Raw genomic sequence first — 19501 nt, 5'->3', positions numbered from 1 at the left:
CGTTTACAGACGACTTTTCTAGGTATGGTTATATCTATTTAATGAGACATAAATCTGAATCATTTGAAATGTTCAAATTATATCGTAATGAAGTAGAAAAACAAACTGGAAAGAGTATTAAAACTCTTCGATCAGATCGAGGAGGTGAATACCTCTCCAGTGAATTTTTGACATATCTAGAAGAAAATGGGATTCTCTCCCAATGGACTTCTCCTAGTACACCACAATATAATAGTGTGTCAGAAAGGAGAAATCGAACTCTGTTAGACATGGTTCGATCCATGATGGGGTTTGCTAATCTGCCCATATCCTTTTGGGGATATGCTCTTGAGTCAGCCTGCTATATTCTAAATAAGGTTTGAAGTAAGTCTGTAAATAAAACACCACATGAGATGTGGACTGGACGCAAGCCGATGCTCTCTCACCTTAGGATTTGGGGATGTTCGGCGTACGTCAAACGTTTGAAGACAGACAAACTTGAACCCAAGTCTGACAAATGTTTCTTTGTTGGTTACCCTAAAGAAACTAAAGGATGTTACTTCTACTTTGCTGAAGAACAAAAGTTGTTCGTAAGCAATAGAGCAATTTTCTTAGAAAAGGAATTCCTTGGTGAAGGAACAAATAGCTCTAATGTTGAGCTTAGAGAAGTTCAACATGTAGAAGATCCGACACCATCTACTGAACCAGTTAAGTTGAATTTGATTAGATCAGATCCAGAATTCATATTAGATGCACCATTAAGGCGATCGGGTAGAGTACCACGTCAGCCGGACAGATACTACGGTTTCTTGGTCCGGGATGGGGATCCTATCGAACTTGATGAAAACGATGAGGATCCGATCACATATATGGATGCAATGCAGAGGTATGACTCTGATAAATGGCTTGAAGCCATGCAATCCGAAATGGAATCCATGAAGGTCAATGATGTTTGGACATTAGTTGACCCACCCAAAGGAATTAAATCCATAGGGTGTAAGTGGATATTCAAAAGGAAACGGGGCGCAGACGGAAAGGTAGAGACCTATAAAGCCCGTCTGGTTATCAAGGGTTATTGTCAACGTTATGGTATTGACTATGACGAGACGTTTTCTCCTGTGGTAATGCTCAAGTCCATTCGGATTGTGCTTGCGATAGCAGCACATTTAGACTATGAAATCTGGCAAATGGATGTAAAGACCGTATTTCTAAATGGAGATTTAGAAGAGGAAGTGTATATGATACAACCTGAAGGTTTTACATCTGCAGATGAGTTTAAAGTGTGCAAGCTTCAAAAATCCATTTATGGATTAAAGCAAGCTTCACGGAGTTGGAATATATGTTTTGATAAAGTAATCAAAACATATGGCTTCATTAAGAATGAAGAGGAACCTTGCATTTATAAATGGGCAAATGGTTCAGTCATTATATTCCTTATTTTGTATGTGGATGACATTCTTTTAATCGAAAATGACATTCCTGCATTACAAGGAATAAAGGTTTGGCTATCATCTCAATTTGCCATGAAGAATTTGGGAGAAGCATCTTACATCCTAGGGATGAAGATCTATAGAGATAGATCTAGAAGATTGCTTGGATTATCCCAATCCACATACATTGATACTATACTGAAGAGGTTCAGTATGATTAATTCCAAGAAAAGCTATCTTCCGATGGGCCATGGAATTAACCTCTCTAAAAGGAATTGTTTGACAATCCCTCAAGAAAGAGAGAGTATGGATAGAATTCCATATGCTTCAGCAGTGGGATCTATAATGTATGCCACGACATGTACTAGACCAGACGTGGCATACTCACTAGGAGTAGTGAGCAGATACCAGTCTGATCCAGGTAGCAACCACTGGAAGGTTGTAAAAACCATCCTTAAGTATTTGAGAAATACTAAAGATCAGTGGCTTGTCTATGGTGATTCTGACTTAAAACTTGAGGAATATACTGATTCAAGTTTTCAGTCAGATCAAGATGATAGCAAGAGCATGTCAGGATATATCTTCACTCTTAAGGGTGGGGCTATCTGTTGGAAGAGTTCCAAGCAGCATACAGTGGCAGATTCTACATGTGAAGCAGAATATATCGCAGCATCTGATGCCGCCAAGGAAGCTGTATGGTTGCGGAAGTTCATCACCGAGCTTGGAGTGACACCCTCCGTTGATGGTCCAGTGCCTGTATTTTGTGACAATACTGGGGCCATAGCTCAAGCAAGAGAACCCAAAGCACATCAGCGGACCAAGCATATTCTACGTCGCTACCATCTGGTTCGAGAGATCATCGATCGAGGTGATATTGATCTTCAGAAGATTGACACAAAAGAAAATCTGGCTGACCCATTTACCAAAGTCCTCGCTATTAAAGAGTTCGACGAACACAAGTCGAAGATGGGTATTAGATATTGTGCCGATTGGCATTAGGCTAAGTGGGAGTTGTTGGGATTTGTATCCTAAATGTCAATCGTCGGCATATTGATGATTGAATTTTGTAAATGAATTGACAAATTAATAAAGTGTTATTTGGCATTATTCATCATTTCATCTTCAAATGAACTCTTATATGATGAAGTCCTTAGGACTTATGTTATGATAAAAGAGGATTTATCTTTGAGTTCTTAAACTTGTTCGCGACCAAATGATATGTTGTTACTAGGACGACAGCATTATCGAGATTAGGTTGTTGTGTGACATATACGTTGGTTATCCTCTTAACCAAGGAGTGTGAAAACACTGGTATGCCACACAGGTGAAGTGTAGGAGTACATTTTACTGAACGTGACCAATTCCGGAATGCTTACTGTTGAGAGATGTTCCGAGTGGATATGGGTATAAGTTTGGCCCTCTGACCTGAGACCGCAATCTGTGACTAGCAAGCAACTCACTATACTTTGGTATCGGACTACCTGAATTTCTAATTCAGTGACGGAAGGTCACTGGGTGCAGTCAAGTACTTGCGTAGTCAGTTGTGAGTCAAGATGGAATTGACCCCTCCTGAAAATAGAAGATAATGTCTTGTGATTAATTTAGCAAAACCTTGGCCAGGGTAATCCCAGTGAGGAGTCACGGGATATCTAAAGTTAATCACATAATGGATGTACTAATTATAGGGTTGATAGTGAGCTCTAAGTCATCCTGGCATTAGGAGTCAAAGGGATTGAATTATACAGTAACCATAGTTCAGGGTTCCAGAATATTTGCTTCGCATATATTCGGCCTATCCGGACGTCGGGTACTATTGCTAGATGGTCACATCGATTAGTGTAGGAAATTGTTCCTATACTACCGGCTTAGGTTCGAACCTATGATCAAGATCAGATCTGAGTCCTCTACTTTCCTTACAAACCTCATCTCTATCTGCTTCAAGACGATTGATCAAGAGTTGATTGAATCCCGGCGGGCAGATTTCAGCTTTCAAGTGTTCTGCAACTGCTAGCACTGTTGCGGAAGAAGATCCTTCAGGACTTTGCGTGTACTTCTCGTAGAGGCCATTCGTGTGCGTGGCTGCGAAGTCAAGAATCAGATTCACAACTTTCATCCATCATAAAAGGTATTAATCTAGCATTAATCATTTATTATGGTGTCAAGGTCTAGGTCCGATTCTCCGAGGTTTTACCCTCTTTTGGGGCTCCTCACGGAGATATCTCTAGAATCCATTCGATGGATATTCGGAGATTAATTGGAATAGAGTTCTTAAGTTTCAGATCTGATAGTTAATCATGCATAAAAGTTTTAGCATAATTGTTTAAACGATTCCGGCATAATTCTATGTGTTCTTAATGTGCTGATTTCTAGATTTGATCTTGTAAGTATGCATGAATTAAATTGTTTGATTCATTTTTCCGCTGTATTTTTGAAACTTTAAAAGAACTACGTGTGGCTTGATTCTCCTTGTGAAGGGGTACGTAGGCAACCTGATCAGGTTCAGCTAGGGGTGGCAATCGGGTCGGATCAGGCATAAACAGGTCGGGTCAAATACAGGTCGGGTCAGAAAACTATAAATCTGAACCCGACCTGTTTATTAAATGGGTCAGGAATTACAAACCTGAACCTGACCTGTTTATTAAACAAGTAACCCGACCCGACCCATTTAACCTGTTTAATAAACAGGTAACCTGTTTACCCAACCCGACCCGACCTGTTTAACCTGTTTGCCCAACCTGACCCGTTTAACCTGTTAGACCTGTTTAATCTGTCCAACCCAACCTGTTTAACCTACCCAACCCGACCTGTTTAGACCTGTTTAGACCCGTTTAACCTGTTTAGATCGTTTAACCTGTTTAACCCGTTTAACCTGTTTAACCTGTTTAGACCTGTTTAACCTGCCCAACAGTTAAACGGGTTAAACGGTTTAAACGGGTCAGACATCTAAAACCCGTATCCGACCCAATTAATAAACAGGTTAAACGGGTCGACCTGTTTACGACCCGAACCTGTTTAGGCCAAACCCAAACCTGTTTATGGCGGGTCGAACACGGGTCGGGTTGGCGGGTCGGGTCATATTTTGCCACCCCTAGGTTCAGCCATGGTTTTCACAAAAAAAAAAAAAATTCAGCATGCTAAACACCGAAGAACCTAGGAATAACTTTCAGGGTCCACATGAGGGGGGAACACGGGGCGCCTCTGTCAGATATTGTCCGATTTCGGAGCCTGCACGCACGCGCGCGCACCGCTTAGACCCCTCCCCGATTTTGTTTTCTACCCAAAGCGCGTCTGCAAGATTTGTAGACACCCGCCTCATGCCTAAGCTCTGAAACGAGTCTAGCCGTTGTGAGATTTTTCATTCACCCATCCTCGAACTGGAGCCGTCCTCGGCTCTAATACCAAATGTCACGTCCTCGCCTGCGCGGGACACATGAGGCACCCAGTGCCCACGTGGAGGCCCCATGAGGAGGAACACGGGGCTCTTTTGCCAGATATTGTCCGTAAAAGATTCCACATTGGCTAGACTCGTTTCAGAGCAAGCATATAAGGCAGGCATTTCCAAATCCTGCAAACGTATTTTGGATGAAAAACAAAATCGGAGAGGGGTCGGAACGGCGCGTGCGGACCTCGAAATCGGACAATATCTGATAGATGAGCCCCATGTTTCCTCTTTATGTAGCCCCTACGTGGGCACTGAATGCCTAACGTGTCTCGCGCAAGCGGAACGTGATAGAACCAAACATTTATTCCTTCTTCTTTTTTTCGGTTTTTTTTTTTTTTCTTTCGTTTACCAACTCACGTACGATTTGTGCAAAACAATGTTGTACCAAAAGAAAATCTAATTAAAGATAATTAACAAGTTGACATGATTCCAATGACTTAGCTCCTCACAAGTGTCCGGCTCTGACTATTTCGCGCGTCCGTCGTACGTCTCCTCTAAGATGTCGCCTAACGTTCCCATAAACAAAGAATGGAGAAAGCGAAGATTATTATCACCAATAAAGCGCAGCATGACTCATCCCACACAATATTCAATTTATCCTCCAACGCATCAGAGATTACTAAAGTAGATTAAAGTTATCTTCCTTTAAAACATCTTCTTCATGATTGTCCCATTCGGGAGCCCTTATGTTATTGCTTGACCAACCCAGATCACCAACACTAAGCTAAAAGAATCGCATCAAAAAGGGTCCAACGCTTTCCATGCTCGAAAGGAAAACGCATTAACGCCAAAGTCTCCCCCTACCTTTAACGGTCGGCAGGACTCCCGGGCCCAAAAGAAGTGAAATTTTAACGTAAACCATGCCACGTCACTAGGATTGCAAAATGGAAATTAATAAAGGAGACATCAAAAGCCTAACATGGCTTGTGAAAAGACGGGCGGGGCGACTCAGCTTTCGCTTTAAAGTCGGCAATTCAGTACCAAGCGGGGCTGCCCTCAAGGCATGGGCTTTGGGGTTTGTGCAGAGTCCTTTCCGTTACGGGCCACGGCGCCGTTACTGGGCTTGAGATACTTAACTTTTAATGGCCTTTAATGGCTCGCCTGAAGTTCTTAATTTCTATTTGTCACTGGGGCAATGAACTAAACTATTATTTATTGGTTTAATCTTGTGGTTCGCAGGAAAAGATGAAAAAATAAAAATATTTTTTATTTGATGGAAGTTTTCAAAAAAATAAAAAATAATATTTTTGTGAAAAATGAGATTTCAATATTTCATGAAAAAAAAAATCGATGGAAGATATAAAAAATCTATTTTTCCATCGATTAAGAAATGTGGTCTTTTTTAAAAAAAAATAGTCTTAAGCTATTAAAAATTATGAGTAAAATATTTCTCTTTATTAAGAATATAATAGATATTTCATATAACTTTCTCAAAAAAATAGAAGCTCAACCAAGAAATATGTTATTTTTTTAATGATCAACCAAGCATACCAAAATCAATTTTTCAAGCATCATATTTACAGGATTCATCTTTTTGGAAAAATTATTCCATTGAGAAAAAAATTCTTTCTATATAAATAAAAAGAAAAATATTTTATTGTGCTTGTATATCATTATTCAAGCAATTTTTTTAATTTTCACTATATTTCAAATTATATTTCTCCACTAAATGGTGTCACCATTTTTAATTTTTTAAGATGATAGGATGAGATAGATTTATTTATATATTTTATTTTTTTCTTACACTCTGTTTTTATATCATGTTGAAATCACCATTTGTCCTAAAAAGCTTAAATTGATAGGATAAAATAGATTTATTTATATATTTTATATTTTCTTACAAAATACGACTATCCAATTTCGAAGCCAAAATGTCATGAAATTGCCCACGAGTAGAGCAAACAGAGTCCTCAAGCACATCTGTGGTTAGCAATGTGAAAAGCTATATTATTTACCTTTTCTCTAAGCATGATTAGCTCCGAGAAAAGTGAGAGAAGAAGCCTCCAGATATCAAAAGGTAATGGGTGAGCACCATCAATTTGATATGTCCAATTTCTTATCCAAGTAATCATTGTTTAGGAGTCTTTCCTGCTCGCTTTTCAGGACCAGTGCATTCTTTTTAATCCCGGACTCATCTTCTGTAGGATTTGCTGCCAAATTTTTTACCCAGCAATCCTTATGCCTGTCTATCCCATGCAAACTCTAATCTTTGAACTTTAATCAATTTGTGACCCTTTACTAGAAGTGCACATATGTCGAGCTTTCTTTAGCCAGGGTTCAATCAAGATTGGGTTAAAATTAGTTTCAAGATCGAAAATGCTTAGTTCAATTTTGAATTAAAACCTAGATCGAGCTTTGATTTCAAAATCGATCAATCTAATTGAAAATTTAATGGATCAAATATAAAAAAAATGCCAGTTAAAGTCTTCATTATAAAAGCAAAAATTTACAAAAAAAAAAACAGAGATATAATTGAATATGTTATCATTCAACAAAAACATATTATATTGACAAAGCCATCGCACAAAGCTTTCATATAGTCCCTCTTTATATATGACCATTTGTCTTCAAAAAGTGGATTTAATCAAATTTTAGTTAATGACTTTTAACGTATAATGATCTCCGAACACGTTATCACCTAATATGAAAGCCGCTTTTAGCTGAAGTAGTTCCTCACCAGGTCTAGGGCCCTAGACTACGATTTTATGTAACCACGATTCCATCTTACATCCTTAAAAAAGCTAATAACCGGCACTTTAGTATAATTATGATTGTAAGAATCAAGAGATGTAAAAAATAATATGATCTACTCTTCATGACATGAAATATATAAATTGAAATTTACTTATATCTATCATTTAATAGCATATCTATTTTTGAAAATCTAATAATCACTTGTTTTTAAACTTAAAAATATCTTAATTAGCTAAAAGAGATGTAAACCTAGAGGTGTGATTGCTCCTTGGTTAACATAGTTCTAACCCAAACCTCATGTCACAATAAGTCAATAAGCACTCAATTTTGTACCGGCTTTGATCGAAAAAATGTTAATGTAATTATAAGACTCTTAATGGGTTTGGGATTGTAGTTTGATGATCCAAGATAATCGAAACCTAGTTTCAATTTTAAAAGCAGAGCTTTACCAAAAGTTCCTTCTTTTAGGGCTTCTAACCCGATCAATTTTGAACTCAAAACAAATCTTCACAGAGTTTTCAATCCAACCCGACCAACCTATCCAACCAAACTTCGATTCAATCTTCGATCTTGCTTGAGCGGGCTCGAACTCAAACTCAACCTAGCTAGCTCATATTCTACTGGGAATGAAAATTTTAGAATCCTCAATGGCTTTCGGACCTATGTGATCATGTTCATTGCTGAGCCAAAATATTTGTCAAGCTGGTTTGCTCTAGACTTTCTAGTCTTTCTTTAACCCAGTCCCCCATGGTTGCGCGCTAGGCTAAAACCTAGGACATGAGATCTACTTCCAACCCAAAAGCTGCACCCACGGGGCCCACCCCAAAGGTGCGGCCTCCACTAGAGAGGGGGACATAAAGCACAAAGCGGCAAAAGGGTGCAACCTTCGGTTGGGTGTGGGTCGGGTTCTGGGTGTGCCGTGCCCCCCACTCTCCACTCTCACTTTTAATGATCACGACACACGAGCCCTGCCTGCCATATCCGCCCAGCAAAAAAGACCCTGCAAACCACAAGGGAAGGCCCACGCACTGCCAAGTGGTGGGCCCCCACCTCCACGGTCCGTGATCACTTTTCGATGACTCCTTGCTTGGGTTCTAATTTCTTTCCAGTCGTTTTGGCCTAAAGAATGGAAGTGCGGCGATATCGAGAGAGAATAAAAAAAAGTTTTTTACATGTTTATCTTCGTAAATATCGAATTTTATATGAATATCTATTTAAAATTAATATTTGCATGTGTACCCTCGTAAAACACTTGTTTTGCTAGTCTACCTTTTTTATCCTTGTTTTTGCATATATACCCACGCCCAATGCTGTTAAAAAATTAATAATTTCAAATTAAAATGATTAAAATATTCTTAATGGATAGATGGGTAAAAAAACATTTATAAGATAAGGAGGACAAAAAAGTAATTTTAAAATTTTATTTTATTTTTAATTAAAATAAATTTGGTTTTTATTAATGGTGTTACGAGAACCGTTATGAGAGGGACATTTTTGCAAAAACAGTATTTTATGAGGATACAGAAATAAATATACATTTTAAGAGAATATTCATGTAAATTTAAATTTTTAGAAGAATATTCATGCAAATGCTCCATTTCTTTGTGCTTCCTCTTTTTTAGGAAGCCTAAAGACCACAAGCAGGCAGTGGGAAAGGAGAAGGAAGATGTTGGATTTTCACAAAATGGGCCTCTCACTTGTTAAGTAGATGAGGGCTAAGGTCTTCGGTTGGTGGGAAGGAGGCATGGGTCCAGGGGGAGTGAAGTCTGAAATTGGATATTAGATGCCACCAAGATTTCAAACGAGGAAGTCCTTCAACAATTGTTATTTCCTACTATAACTGCAAACATAATTTATAGCTGAAACATAAGGATGCTGGTTGCCCAAATCATTGCTTAACAAACAAATATATTTTTGCAACCGGTTGGTCTTGAAATGGTGAAATGGAAAAGAGGGGGGGTGTTGAAATGGAATCGAGGAACGGTGTCACATGTGACCATATGGTGTGTTTTAAGGATCTATGCCTAACTAGCTTAGGCTTGTTAAAGCGGGAACAAAAGAAGCTAAGGTGGTGTTGGAACAAAAATCATGTGGGGCAGGCACTGGAAAAGAAAAAAAAAAGGGCTGGCTTCTTATTTTGCCATGTTTCCTTCGGTACGTATCTTAAAAAAGAAATCCTAAAGTCATAGATTTCTTGTACTAATGGAGTTATTAGTTCCATGATTAAAAAAAAAATACAACACATACTATATGGCCAAGTAATATACACGACAAGTAAATTAGTTATTTAGCAAGTCAATGCATACATTTAGGTAAATTGATACACAATTTCTAGAATACAGTGTTCAATAGTACACAGTACACGGTCAGATGATATATGCTTAAAAAATTAGTTATCTAGCAACTCAATACATACTTCCAAGCAAATTAATGCACAGTTTTTATAGTATCATATTCACCAATATACACTACATAGCTAATGATACGCACTCTCGACTTCTTAATACATAATGCAAGCTTCTCTAATACACACCTAGCAGTGATTTAATACACACTTCCAGATAAATTGATACACAATTTTCAAAATATATTTTTTATCAGTATACACTACATGGCCAGACGATACACGCCAAGTAATTAATCATCTCACATTTATTTGCCTTTTGGATTTTCTCTTTAAGATGGGCGGTAGAGAAAACGTGACAAAATAAGAGTTATATCCTATAAAATATTCTATAGTGCCCCCATTAGAGACCATTAGGAGGATTTCTATCTTTATTTGACTTATGGGCTTCCTTTTTAAGGTGGGCATAGGAGGAAACATGGTAAAAAAAAGAATCTGGCCTCTTATCATGTATCCCATATGACTTTTGTTTGTGGGGTTGGGTGGTCCTCCGATTTATCTGGGGGTTCACTTTAAGTTGGTTAGGTTAGGCTATAAAGTATAAAGTGCCCGAATAGCGAGGGTGGTGTGAATTGTATATGTAGTTGGAGCTTAAGGGTGGAGTTCTTTTTCTCGCCTTGTTTAGCATCTGAGACAAGAGCGAGGAAGCTTTTTTCTTGTTGGGGCCTATGCCTTCTTGGCGTTTGGGAGGAGCGTCAAAAACCTCGGGTTCGGATCCCCAGAACGAGAGACTAAACCCACCATGTGAGGCTGTGCACTGAAATCTCACATGTTTTACTGGTAGCCTGTTTCAACGCGTACGGAGGCGAACTTTATCTCGTGTTTTGTTTGCCACTGCATGCACTCGTTTCTTCTGGCTGCATAAAATAGGATATAAAGGATAAAAAATTACTATTTTCAGTGTCATCGCATGCGCTTGTTCCCGTGCTCATGTAAACTAGGATGGTAATCACTATCTTAAGCATCATAGAATGGAGCATTTTGCTTAGTATGCTTGACATAGCTGAATATGTTTAGCTTGATTTACATTGCTGACCTATTCTTTGATTAGTATAAGTTTCTTAAGTTTGTCGTTTAATGCAGTACCGCAGACTTGTTATAGTGATCATGCCTCGCTACCTAGCAACCAGATATTCTAATCGAATCTTGGATGGTGCATTCTAAGTATTGGGATAGGGATGGGTTATATCTTTCGTGCAAAAGAAGAATTCATCTTTCGTCCTGCGAAGTCACCATTGGATCACCCACCTCATGGATCTCAACGCACCTCGAACTTCCTCATTCGTCTATCGATACAAAATCTCAAAGCACTAGCCAATGAACTGATGCTGGATTCGTGCAAAGAATTGTGAATCCTTTTTTTACATGAAAGATACACTCTTAACCCATTGGGATGCAGATAATTGCGATCGATCAAGATGGTTCTCCTTTCATTTCTCTTAAAAATAAATAAATAAATAAATAAATACAAATGTATAGAAAATGGAATGTCATACTTGGAAGTCAAAAGGGTTTGAATCTCATTCCCATGATCTGGCTGCATGTGAGAGTCGTGTGAAGCTTGTTATGTATTTTTAATTTGGTCAATTCCTTGATGGCTTAAACTTTCTATAAGGGATAAATGTTTAACTAGTAAGATATTTCAACATGTATAACATTAGATCAACGCCTAATGGAGAAACTTTCTTGTCCTAATTTATTCTTTTAGAACTTCTTTTTTTTTTTTTTTGCATGATGGATCTAACATGAACATATTATATTCTCTCTCGGCGTACACTCTGATTTGTCCCCTTTCTCCTAGGTGACATGAGTTACGTTTTGATGAGTCCATGTCAAGATGTACTAAGGGTGGACAAGGTGACATGAGCACATCCATTTCTTTTCTTCTTTTTTTTTTTGGAACAATTGCTTAATTATAAACTTAACACTCATCAAAATTTATATAACAATTGTGCTAAGATATTACATGTCCAATTGATGAGAGTGGTGCCACTAGACGGATCCAAGTCCAAGCATATTTGTTAGTGGAGAAAAAAATAAAATTAAAAAGTTATTACTCATATATATATATATATATATATATATATATATATATATATATATATATTGAAGAATTATAATATGAATTTTACATTCTCGGATGAGACCAAACCAAACCATCAAAGACCAAATATTCAGTGAAACTACACACAAAGCCATCACCTAAATGTACCATTTAATTCTGACCATATGAAAGTAGTGTATTGTTTTTCACATTATTTTTGGAGAGGCTAAAATAATTTTTAGAGCTTAAAAAGTATTTTTAGATGGCATACAAGTGTTTGGTAAAAAACTCAAAACAACTTTTTAATTTTCTAGGAAGCTGAAAATCTTTATTTAACACAAATTCTAATATAAAATTCCTCCTTCAAAGCACTTTCTATTGAAAAGCTATAAAATTCTAACTTGGTCGAGCTGAAGGCCGACCACACGCCGGTGCGGGAGCCCTCCGGGTCGGGGCCGCGGTCCCCTAAGGCTGCACCGAATCCTTCTGTGTCGCCGACGAACACGGACGGATGGCAGAAGCCAACCAAGTTGGCTAGGAGGCGGTCGCCGGAGAAAGCTGCAACGGCGGTGGACGCCGGGAAGATTCAACTCGGAGCAGGGGCCGGGTCGGACTCGAAGCTTGCTGGAGGGATGGGCCAGCCAGTGCAGGTGAGCCAGCTGGGCCGGGCCGAGCCAGGGCGGGCCAAGGTGGTCGGGATGGATCCAGGCCCATGCTCGAGTCTACAACTCCAAGGCGGGCCGGGCTAGGTGGGAATGGTCCACGCTGTGGACAATGGGCTGGCCCACGCCCACGGACAGGGCCCTAGCCCGATGAAGAGGGCCATGAGCCCGGCCAAGGCGAGACGGGGTTCGGGGGTGACTGAGCCGACTCAGCTTCCCCGATCGGCGTCGTCGACCTCACTCGAAGATCCGCGTTTACGTCGGAGAGAGGAGGGACGACGACACTTCCGGAGTGCCTCTCTGCCGTCGGCGAGAGCCCCCACTCGACTGGGGACAGGCCGTGTCCAAGCTCCTGACGGGACGGCCGGGACCCCGCGTGTTGAGGGCGATGCAGGCCGGTCGTGCGAGCCGATGGCGGAAGGCGCGGCCCCACAGATGCCGGTGGCCGTGGCTAGTGGCGGCGAGTCGGCTTTGGCCAAGGGGAAGGATCCGAAGGAGGCGCAGACGGCTAGCTCTCAACTGCGGGAGGTGGCTTCGGCAAGCGAGATGGCCTCCTCATCAGGCCAGAGAAGGAAGGGGAGACTTGAGACGGGGGAAGGCTCACTGCCAGCGCCGGCTAGGTGCTCTCCTGTGGCTCCAGCGAAGGTGGTGATGAGAGGAATTTATGGGGGCTCGGGACAGGGACCTATTTCCTCTATTCAGGATCATGGGAAAGTTGTGAATTTGTTGCGGGCTGTGATTCAGGAAGGGGTGGAGAAGTCAGGGGAAGAGGCTAGTGAGCAGCCCACGGTGTCCGGGCCAAACATGGAATGAAGATTCTAGCATGGAATTGTAGGGGGCGGCTAAGCCTTCATTTTTGTCGTCCTTCAAAAGATTAGTTCAGCTTCATTGCCCTGAGATTTGTTTTTTATGTGAAACACGGGTGTCCGGAAAAGGTCTACGTCGGGTGCAGCGACGTTTAGCAGCTAATTGGGAATCATTTGAAGTTGAATCCTAGGGCTTGTCTGGAGGTATTTTGATGCTGTGGAAGCGAGCCGTACCCTCTGTAGATGTCTTTCGTCACTATTTTCAGCAGGTGGTGATGGTCATTTCGGAACCAAATGAACCTCCGTGGGTCTTGTGTGGGGTCTATGCTAGTACTGATTACCGGACAAGGAGAGTCCTTTGGGATGAGCTGTCATGTTTACTGACTCAGGGGGTGCCGACAATGGTAGTGGGTGATTTTAATTGTGTGCTTGGCCCCAATGAGAAACGAGGTGGGAGGATCTACTCTGATTCAGTGGACATGAGGGAGTTTAGGGAGTTTCTGGATGTTACTGGCCTAGTGGACCTTGGCTTCTCCGGACCACATTTCACTTGGTGCAACAATCAGTCTGGACGAGCGAGAGTGTGGGAGCGGCTTGACAGGGCTATTGCATCCCCGGATTGGATTCAACGGTTCCCATCTTACCAGGTTAGTCATCTTTTTTGAATTGCCTCAGATCACTATCCTCTTTTAATTTCTACAGCCTCGAGCTCCAATCATTATAGCCCATTCCGTTTTGAGAAGCTGTGGTTGTCATACCCACAATCTTGGAAAGTGGTCAGGGGGGCTTGGGGAGTGCCAGTACAGGGAAATGCTATGCAGAGGGTGTCGCGCAGATTGGAGCTCACTAAACGTCGCCTCCGTAGATGGAATCGGGAGGTTGTGGGCAACGTTTTCCGGAGGCTGGAGGAGGTGGAGGGGTTAATTGTGGATCTCCAGGGGAGGGAGGACCGTGAGGGGGAGCTTGAGGAGGATGAGATGGTAGACCTACGACGATACTTGTCCTCCCATCACTCATTGTTGCATCAACAGGAGACTTTTTGGAGGCAGAAGTCGAGGGTACAGTGGGTCAAGGAGGGAGATCGGAACACCAGTTTTTTCCACCGATCGACGGTTATCAGGAGGCAAAGGAATATGATACGATCACTGAGACTTGGGGTGGGCCAGCGGATGGAGGAGGATTCTGCAGTGAGACGGGTGTTGTTTGATTTCTTCAGGACTAGATGGACGGAGGTAGAGGAGCCCTTTGAGCTTGGCCGACTCCCCAGGCCGGCTGTTAGAGTTGAGGAGGTAGATAATGCAGCATTGATTCGACCCGTGTCAGATAAAGAAGTGCAGGAGGCGGTATGGGCTCTAGCAGAGGACAAGGCCCCAGGTCCGGACAGGTTTCCACCCTTCTTTTTTCGGAGATATTGGAGTATTATTCGGAGGTTGGTGGTGGAGGCAGTGCAGCTATTTTTCAGTTGGGCGGTGATGGCAGATGGCTGGCAGGCTACTTATATCACCCTGATACCGAAGCGTCAGGATGCATCGGAACCGGGCCACTACAGGCCCATTAGCTTGTGCACCACTTTGTATAAGATAGTGACGAGGCTCATGGTTGGGAGAATGAAGACTTTGCTGCCTAGCATTATTAGTCAGGAGCAGGAAGCATTTGTGGGAGGGAGGAGCATATCAGACAACATCTTGTTAGCGCAGGAGATGATGGGAGACCTACATAGAGCCCCGAGGAGGAGGTGTTTGATGGCAGTGAAATTGGACAAGGAGCGTGCTTATGATCGGATCCGCTGGGCCTTTCTCAGATGGGCACTGGAGAGTTTTGGCTTCCATCCGACCTGGATTGATTGGGTTTTTGGCTGTGTGCCGGGACCTAGCTTCTCCATATTGGTCAATGGTACGCCTTTGCCTTTTTTCCGAGCCACTATGGGGCTCCGCCAGGGATGCCCTTTGTCCCCATACCTTTTTATCCTATGCTCTGATGCCCTTTCTCGTGCACTACGTATAGCTTGCGAGAATCGGAAGTTGGATGCCTACAGTCCAGCCCCTGGTGCTCGCCCTATTTTTCACTTGCTTTTTGCATATGATTGTTTGCTACTTGCCAGGGCGAGGGTGAGGGATGCACGAGCTCTCTAGAGAGTGTTGACTGAGTACTGTAGGGCGTCCAGACAAAGAATTAATCTCCGGAAGTCATCTATATATTTCAGCCCGTGCACGTGGCGGAGGGTAAGACGAGAGATCAGGCCGATATTGGGGATGCAGGAGCAGGAGGGAGCACTGGACTACCTTGGGGTCCCCATCACAGGGAGGAGATTGCGAGTGACGGAGTGCTCTACTTTGGTGAAGAGGATGCAGAGTAGACTTGAGGGTTGGAGGGCCTCATCACTTTCTATGATGGGCAGGTTGACGCTGTCAGGTCTGTTCTCTCTTCCATGCCTGTTTACCTTATGGCCCATACTGTTGTGCCGAAGATGACTTTGGTGAGGATAGAGCGGCTTATGCGTGGCTTCTTGTGGGGCTCCTTGGGGAGAGGCCATGGGGTACATCTGGTGGCCTGGGGGAGAGTTTGTCTGCCCCTGGGCGAGGGTGGCTTGGGGTTGCAGTCACTTCTGGCGAGGCAGGAGGCTCTCCTGGCGTGGCGGGCAGTGTAGATTGTTCTGGAGCCCCAGGGACTTTGGAGTAAGGTCATGATAGCGAGATATGGCCGGGCAGGCCCTGCTGGCCCGGCGGTGGGGAGACGGAGGACCTCCTTCATGTGGCGGGAGGTTGGGAGGTATTTGCCTATGGCCCTGGCGCACACTAGATGGTTGATTGGCGACGGTCGGAGCATTGACGTGATGGAGGATCCATGGGTGGATGCACTTCCGTTGAGTTTGTGGCCGACAATGATCAGCGGTGAGGGGGCGGAGGGGCTACGGGTGTGCGACCTCATCATGCCGGGAGAGGCAGAGTGGGATGAGGACAGACTGGGCCAGTTATTTGGGGAGCACTTAGCCGAGCGAGTATGGGCTCTTCCTGTTCCGGGAGCAGCAGGACCAGATGTCAGGGTATGGAGCACCACTTGCAGAGCCAGAGTTAGGGTGGGTGATGTCTCCCGGGTCCTTCAGCAGGGATCAGAGCTAGGTAGGGACTGTGGCTGGGTCTGGAGATTTGGGCTACACCAGAGGGTTGCACTTTTCCTCTGGAAGGTGACCTGGGACCGTCTGCCGACGAGCTGGGCGCTGAGCCGACGTGGTGTTAGCATCCCCTCTGTGTGTCTGTCTTGTGAGGTGGACGAGTCAGTGGATCATGTACTATTCCAGTGCGTATGGGCGAGGTGGACTTGGAAGCTGTCCGGGATCCCGGAGGGTGCCTGGAGCCGGAGGGATTGTTTTTTGGAGGAGGTTCGGCGGTGGTCTAGCTCCCCTCAGATGCGCCTTGTGACTATTCGAGCGTCCTGCACAGCGTACCAGGTATGGCTAGCCAGGAACGCCCGAGTTTTTGGCGAGCTCCGTCTGTCCCCACGATTTGTGATGGAGCGAGCTCGGACACAGGCAGCAGAGCTCCTTCATGCAGGGTTGGATGATAGATCTTTGATAGCTTGGGACATCTGGGGCCCCCATACTGCTTTGGCAGCTTCTCACACGGTGTTTTTCACCTGGGAGCCCCCACCCCCGAGTTTTCTCAAGGTCGATTTTGATGGTTCGGTCCTGGATGGAGGCAGGAGAGGAGGGGCAGATTTTGTTATCAGGGGACCGAGCTCTACCATGGTGGCAGCGGGGGGGTGTCAGGTCTTTGACACCTCGATCCTAGAGGCAGAGCTGCGAGCAGCTTGGCTGGGATTGCGACATGCAAGACGAGTGCTCTGGGCGAGCTCTATCCTCCTGGAGGGCGACTCGTCCACGGTGATCAGCTGGGCCCAGCAGGGCCCTCACAGTGATGGAGGAGGAGTGCATCCTTTGCTTCGTGATATAGGGTCGACGGTGGGGGAGGGGATCATCTTTCGGGCTATGCATATATATCGGAAGGCCAACGGGGCCGCGGACTGGGTGGCGGCGTATGTTGCTAGCCACTTGGAAGACACCCTATGGGTTGGTGAGGATGACTTGTCCGGTGCATTTCGGAACATTTTGTTTGCAGATTCGTCTGGGTGTATTCGTACCCGAATTGTATGAAACACCTGCTTTAGCATAAAAAAAAGCTATTTAGATTAAAATAAATTATATAAGTTACATATTAAGAATGTCTTACACTATATCATATTAATATAAAAATAGCATTACATTATATATATATATATATAATATCATATAACATTGATGTTATTATAGTAATATTATGATATTAGTATAATACTAAAATATAATATAATATTATACAATAATACTATATTATGATATATATTGAGTCGGATGTTTGGTAATTATCTATTTCAAATAAATATTAAAGTCTCACATTATTATAAAATAATGTAGTTATTAAATAGTAAATGATTTTTTTTTGTTAAAAGCTCTGGCAGCAAGAGTTTAAAAAGGACTTAAATCTATATCGAACGCATGATTGATCGCATTGAGTGGACGTTTCATGAAAACATTGGATCACTTCTCATTTCTCAATCATGGCTTCCGACGCTCACGAGTCCCCAACCGGTTCCCTCAGCTCCGAACATTGCCGCGTCAGCACAAGACGTGCACAGTTGTTCCCTTTGCCCAAAACGGCCAGCTTTTAACTTAACCTTGCTTTTACGTACTAAAGCCTTTATTATCATGTGCTTCGTGCACCAGGCCCATTCCGGGCCATTTATTAAGTCCAAAGCCTGTGCGGTCATCAACCCCGAGACAGGAACTTGCGACGAACCGCACCCACGGCCAACCAGCCCGGGCCGAGTCCGGCTTGACGATCCAAATATTTTTAACCCCTCTCCTTATGGCAAAATATGACCCGATCCACCAATCTAACTCATGTTCGACCCATCATAAACTGATTTAGATTTAGCCTAAATATATTCGGATCGTAAACAAGTTGATCCGTTTAATCTATTTATTAATTAAATTGGATATATATTTTAGATGTCTGATCCGTTTAATCCGTTTAATAATAATCTGTATAGGTATGAACATCAACAGACCTAAATTCTTTCGATCGCGACGAAAAAATCCTAAATCTGATGGCACAGATTAGAATGAAATAGATCTAGAGACAGCAGATCTAACCTTTTCGTGGGATTTGATCTCGGTCCCCTCAGATTCGGCGAATAAACGAGCGGAACAGAGGAAGAGAAGATATGAGATCTCCTTGGGTCTTGAGAGGAGGATGGGACGAAGAAAGAGAAGCAAAAGATCGTCAGAAAGGCGTCGAAGTGGCAGGCCAATTGAAGACTTCGATTGCGGTTTCCGACTTCTTGTGGAACACCAAGCCTTTGATGATGCCGAAGAGGTCGATGAGGAGGGACTCGATGACGATGACGATGCCGCTGGCGTCAGGGTCGGAGGAGGGGCCAAGGGTCGAAGGATTTCATCGAAATTCGGGAGGTTGTTGGAGGAGCGGAGGAGGGAGTGGTGGCCGTGGAGCGAGACGCGGGGATCGATGGCCTAGGGCTTGCCGCAGTTAGAGTCGTGGGATTTTCCGAGGCGGGGCTTCCGAGAGGTGGGCGGCGGCCACCAGCGGCGAACAGAGGGGGAGGCCGGAGGCGGATGAAGTGGGAAAGGCGGCGTCTTTAAGGTTGGAAGGGTGAGGAAGGAGGTTTTGGAGGAGAGGGGTGAGGAGAGAACGGAGAGGGGAGGAGGTCAGGTCGGATAAGGGTTACCTGTTTATTAAACAGGTTAAACGGGTTGGGTCGGATTACCTGTTTAATAAACAGGTTGAGTTCAGGTTATAATTTCTGACCTGTTTAATAAATATGTTGGATTCAGGTTTATGATTTTCTGACCCAGCCCGTTTATGTCCGACCCGACCCGATTGCCATCCCTACTTCTCCTTCCCTTTTATTATTATTATTATTATTATGTTACAACGGCAGCTCACACTCTATACGTAGTTCACCCAGATAAGCTTTTAGAGTGGTG

General features: G+C 43.3%; 1 protein-coding gene across 1 annotated transcript; it reads left to right on the top strand.

Annotated features, from left to right (window-relative positions):
• Positions 1-16294: 16294 nt before the first annotated feature.
• Positions 16295-18552, top strand: LOC148715381 (uncharacterized). Its single transcript, XM_088709305.1, has 2 exons — positions 16295-17083; positions 18547-18552. Exons 1-2 carry the CDS (start codon positions 16295-16297, stop codon positions 18550-18552), a joined length of 795 nt encoding a protein of 264 aa, XP_088565431.1.
• Positions 18553-19501: the final 949 nt, after the last annotated feature.

This window comes from Phoenix dactylifera, chromosome 1 (assembly GCF_051530095.1).
Source record: "Phoenix dactylifera cultivar Ajwa chromosome 1, Ajwa_hap1_PhDact_Kaust_v1.1, whole genome shotgun sequence".
NCBI classification, from domain to species: Eukaryota; Viridiplantae; Streptophyta; class Magnoliopsida; order Arecales; family Arecaceae; genus Phoenix; species Phoenix dactylifera.
Note: the sequence above shows the minus strand (reverse complement) of the source record. Positions and strands in the feature narration are given on the sequence as shown.

Bases quoted from the DNA above. Each gene is read 5' to 3' on its own strand.
- LOC148715381 (XM_088709305.1), top strand. From the start codon at position 16,295: ATGGAGGATCCATGGGTGGATGCACTTCCGTTGAGTTTGTGGCCGACA.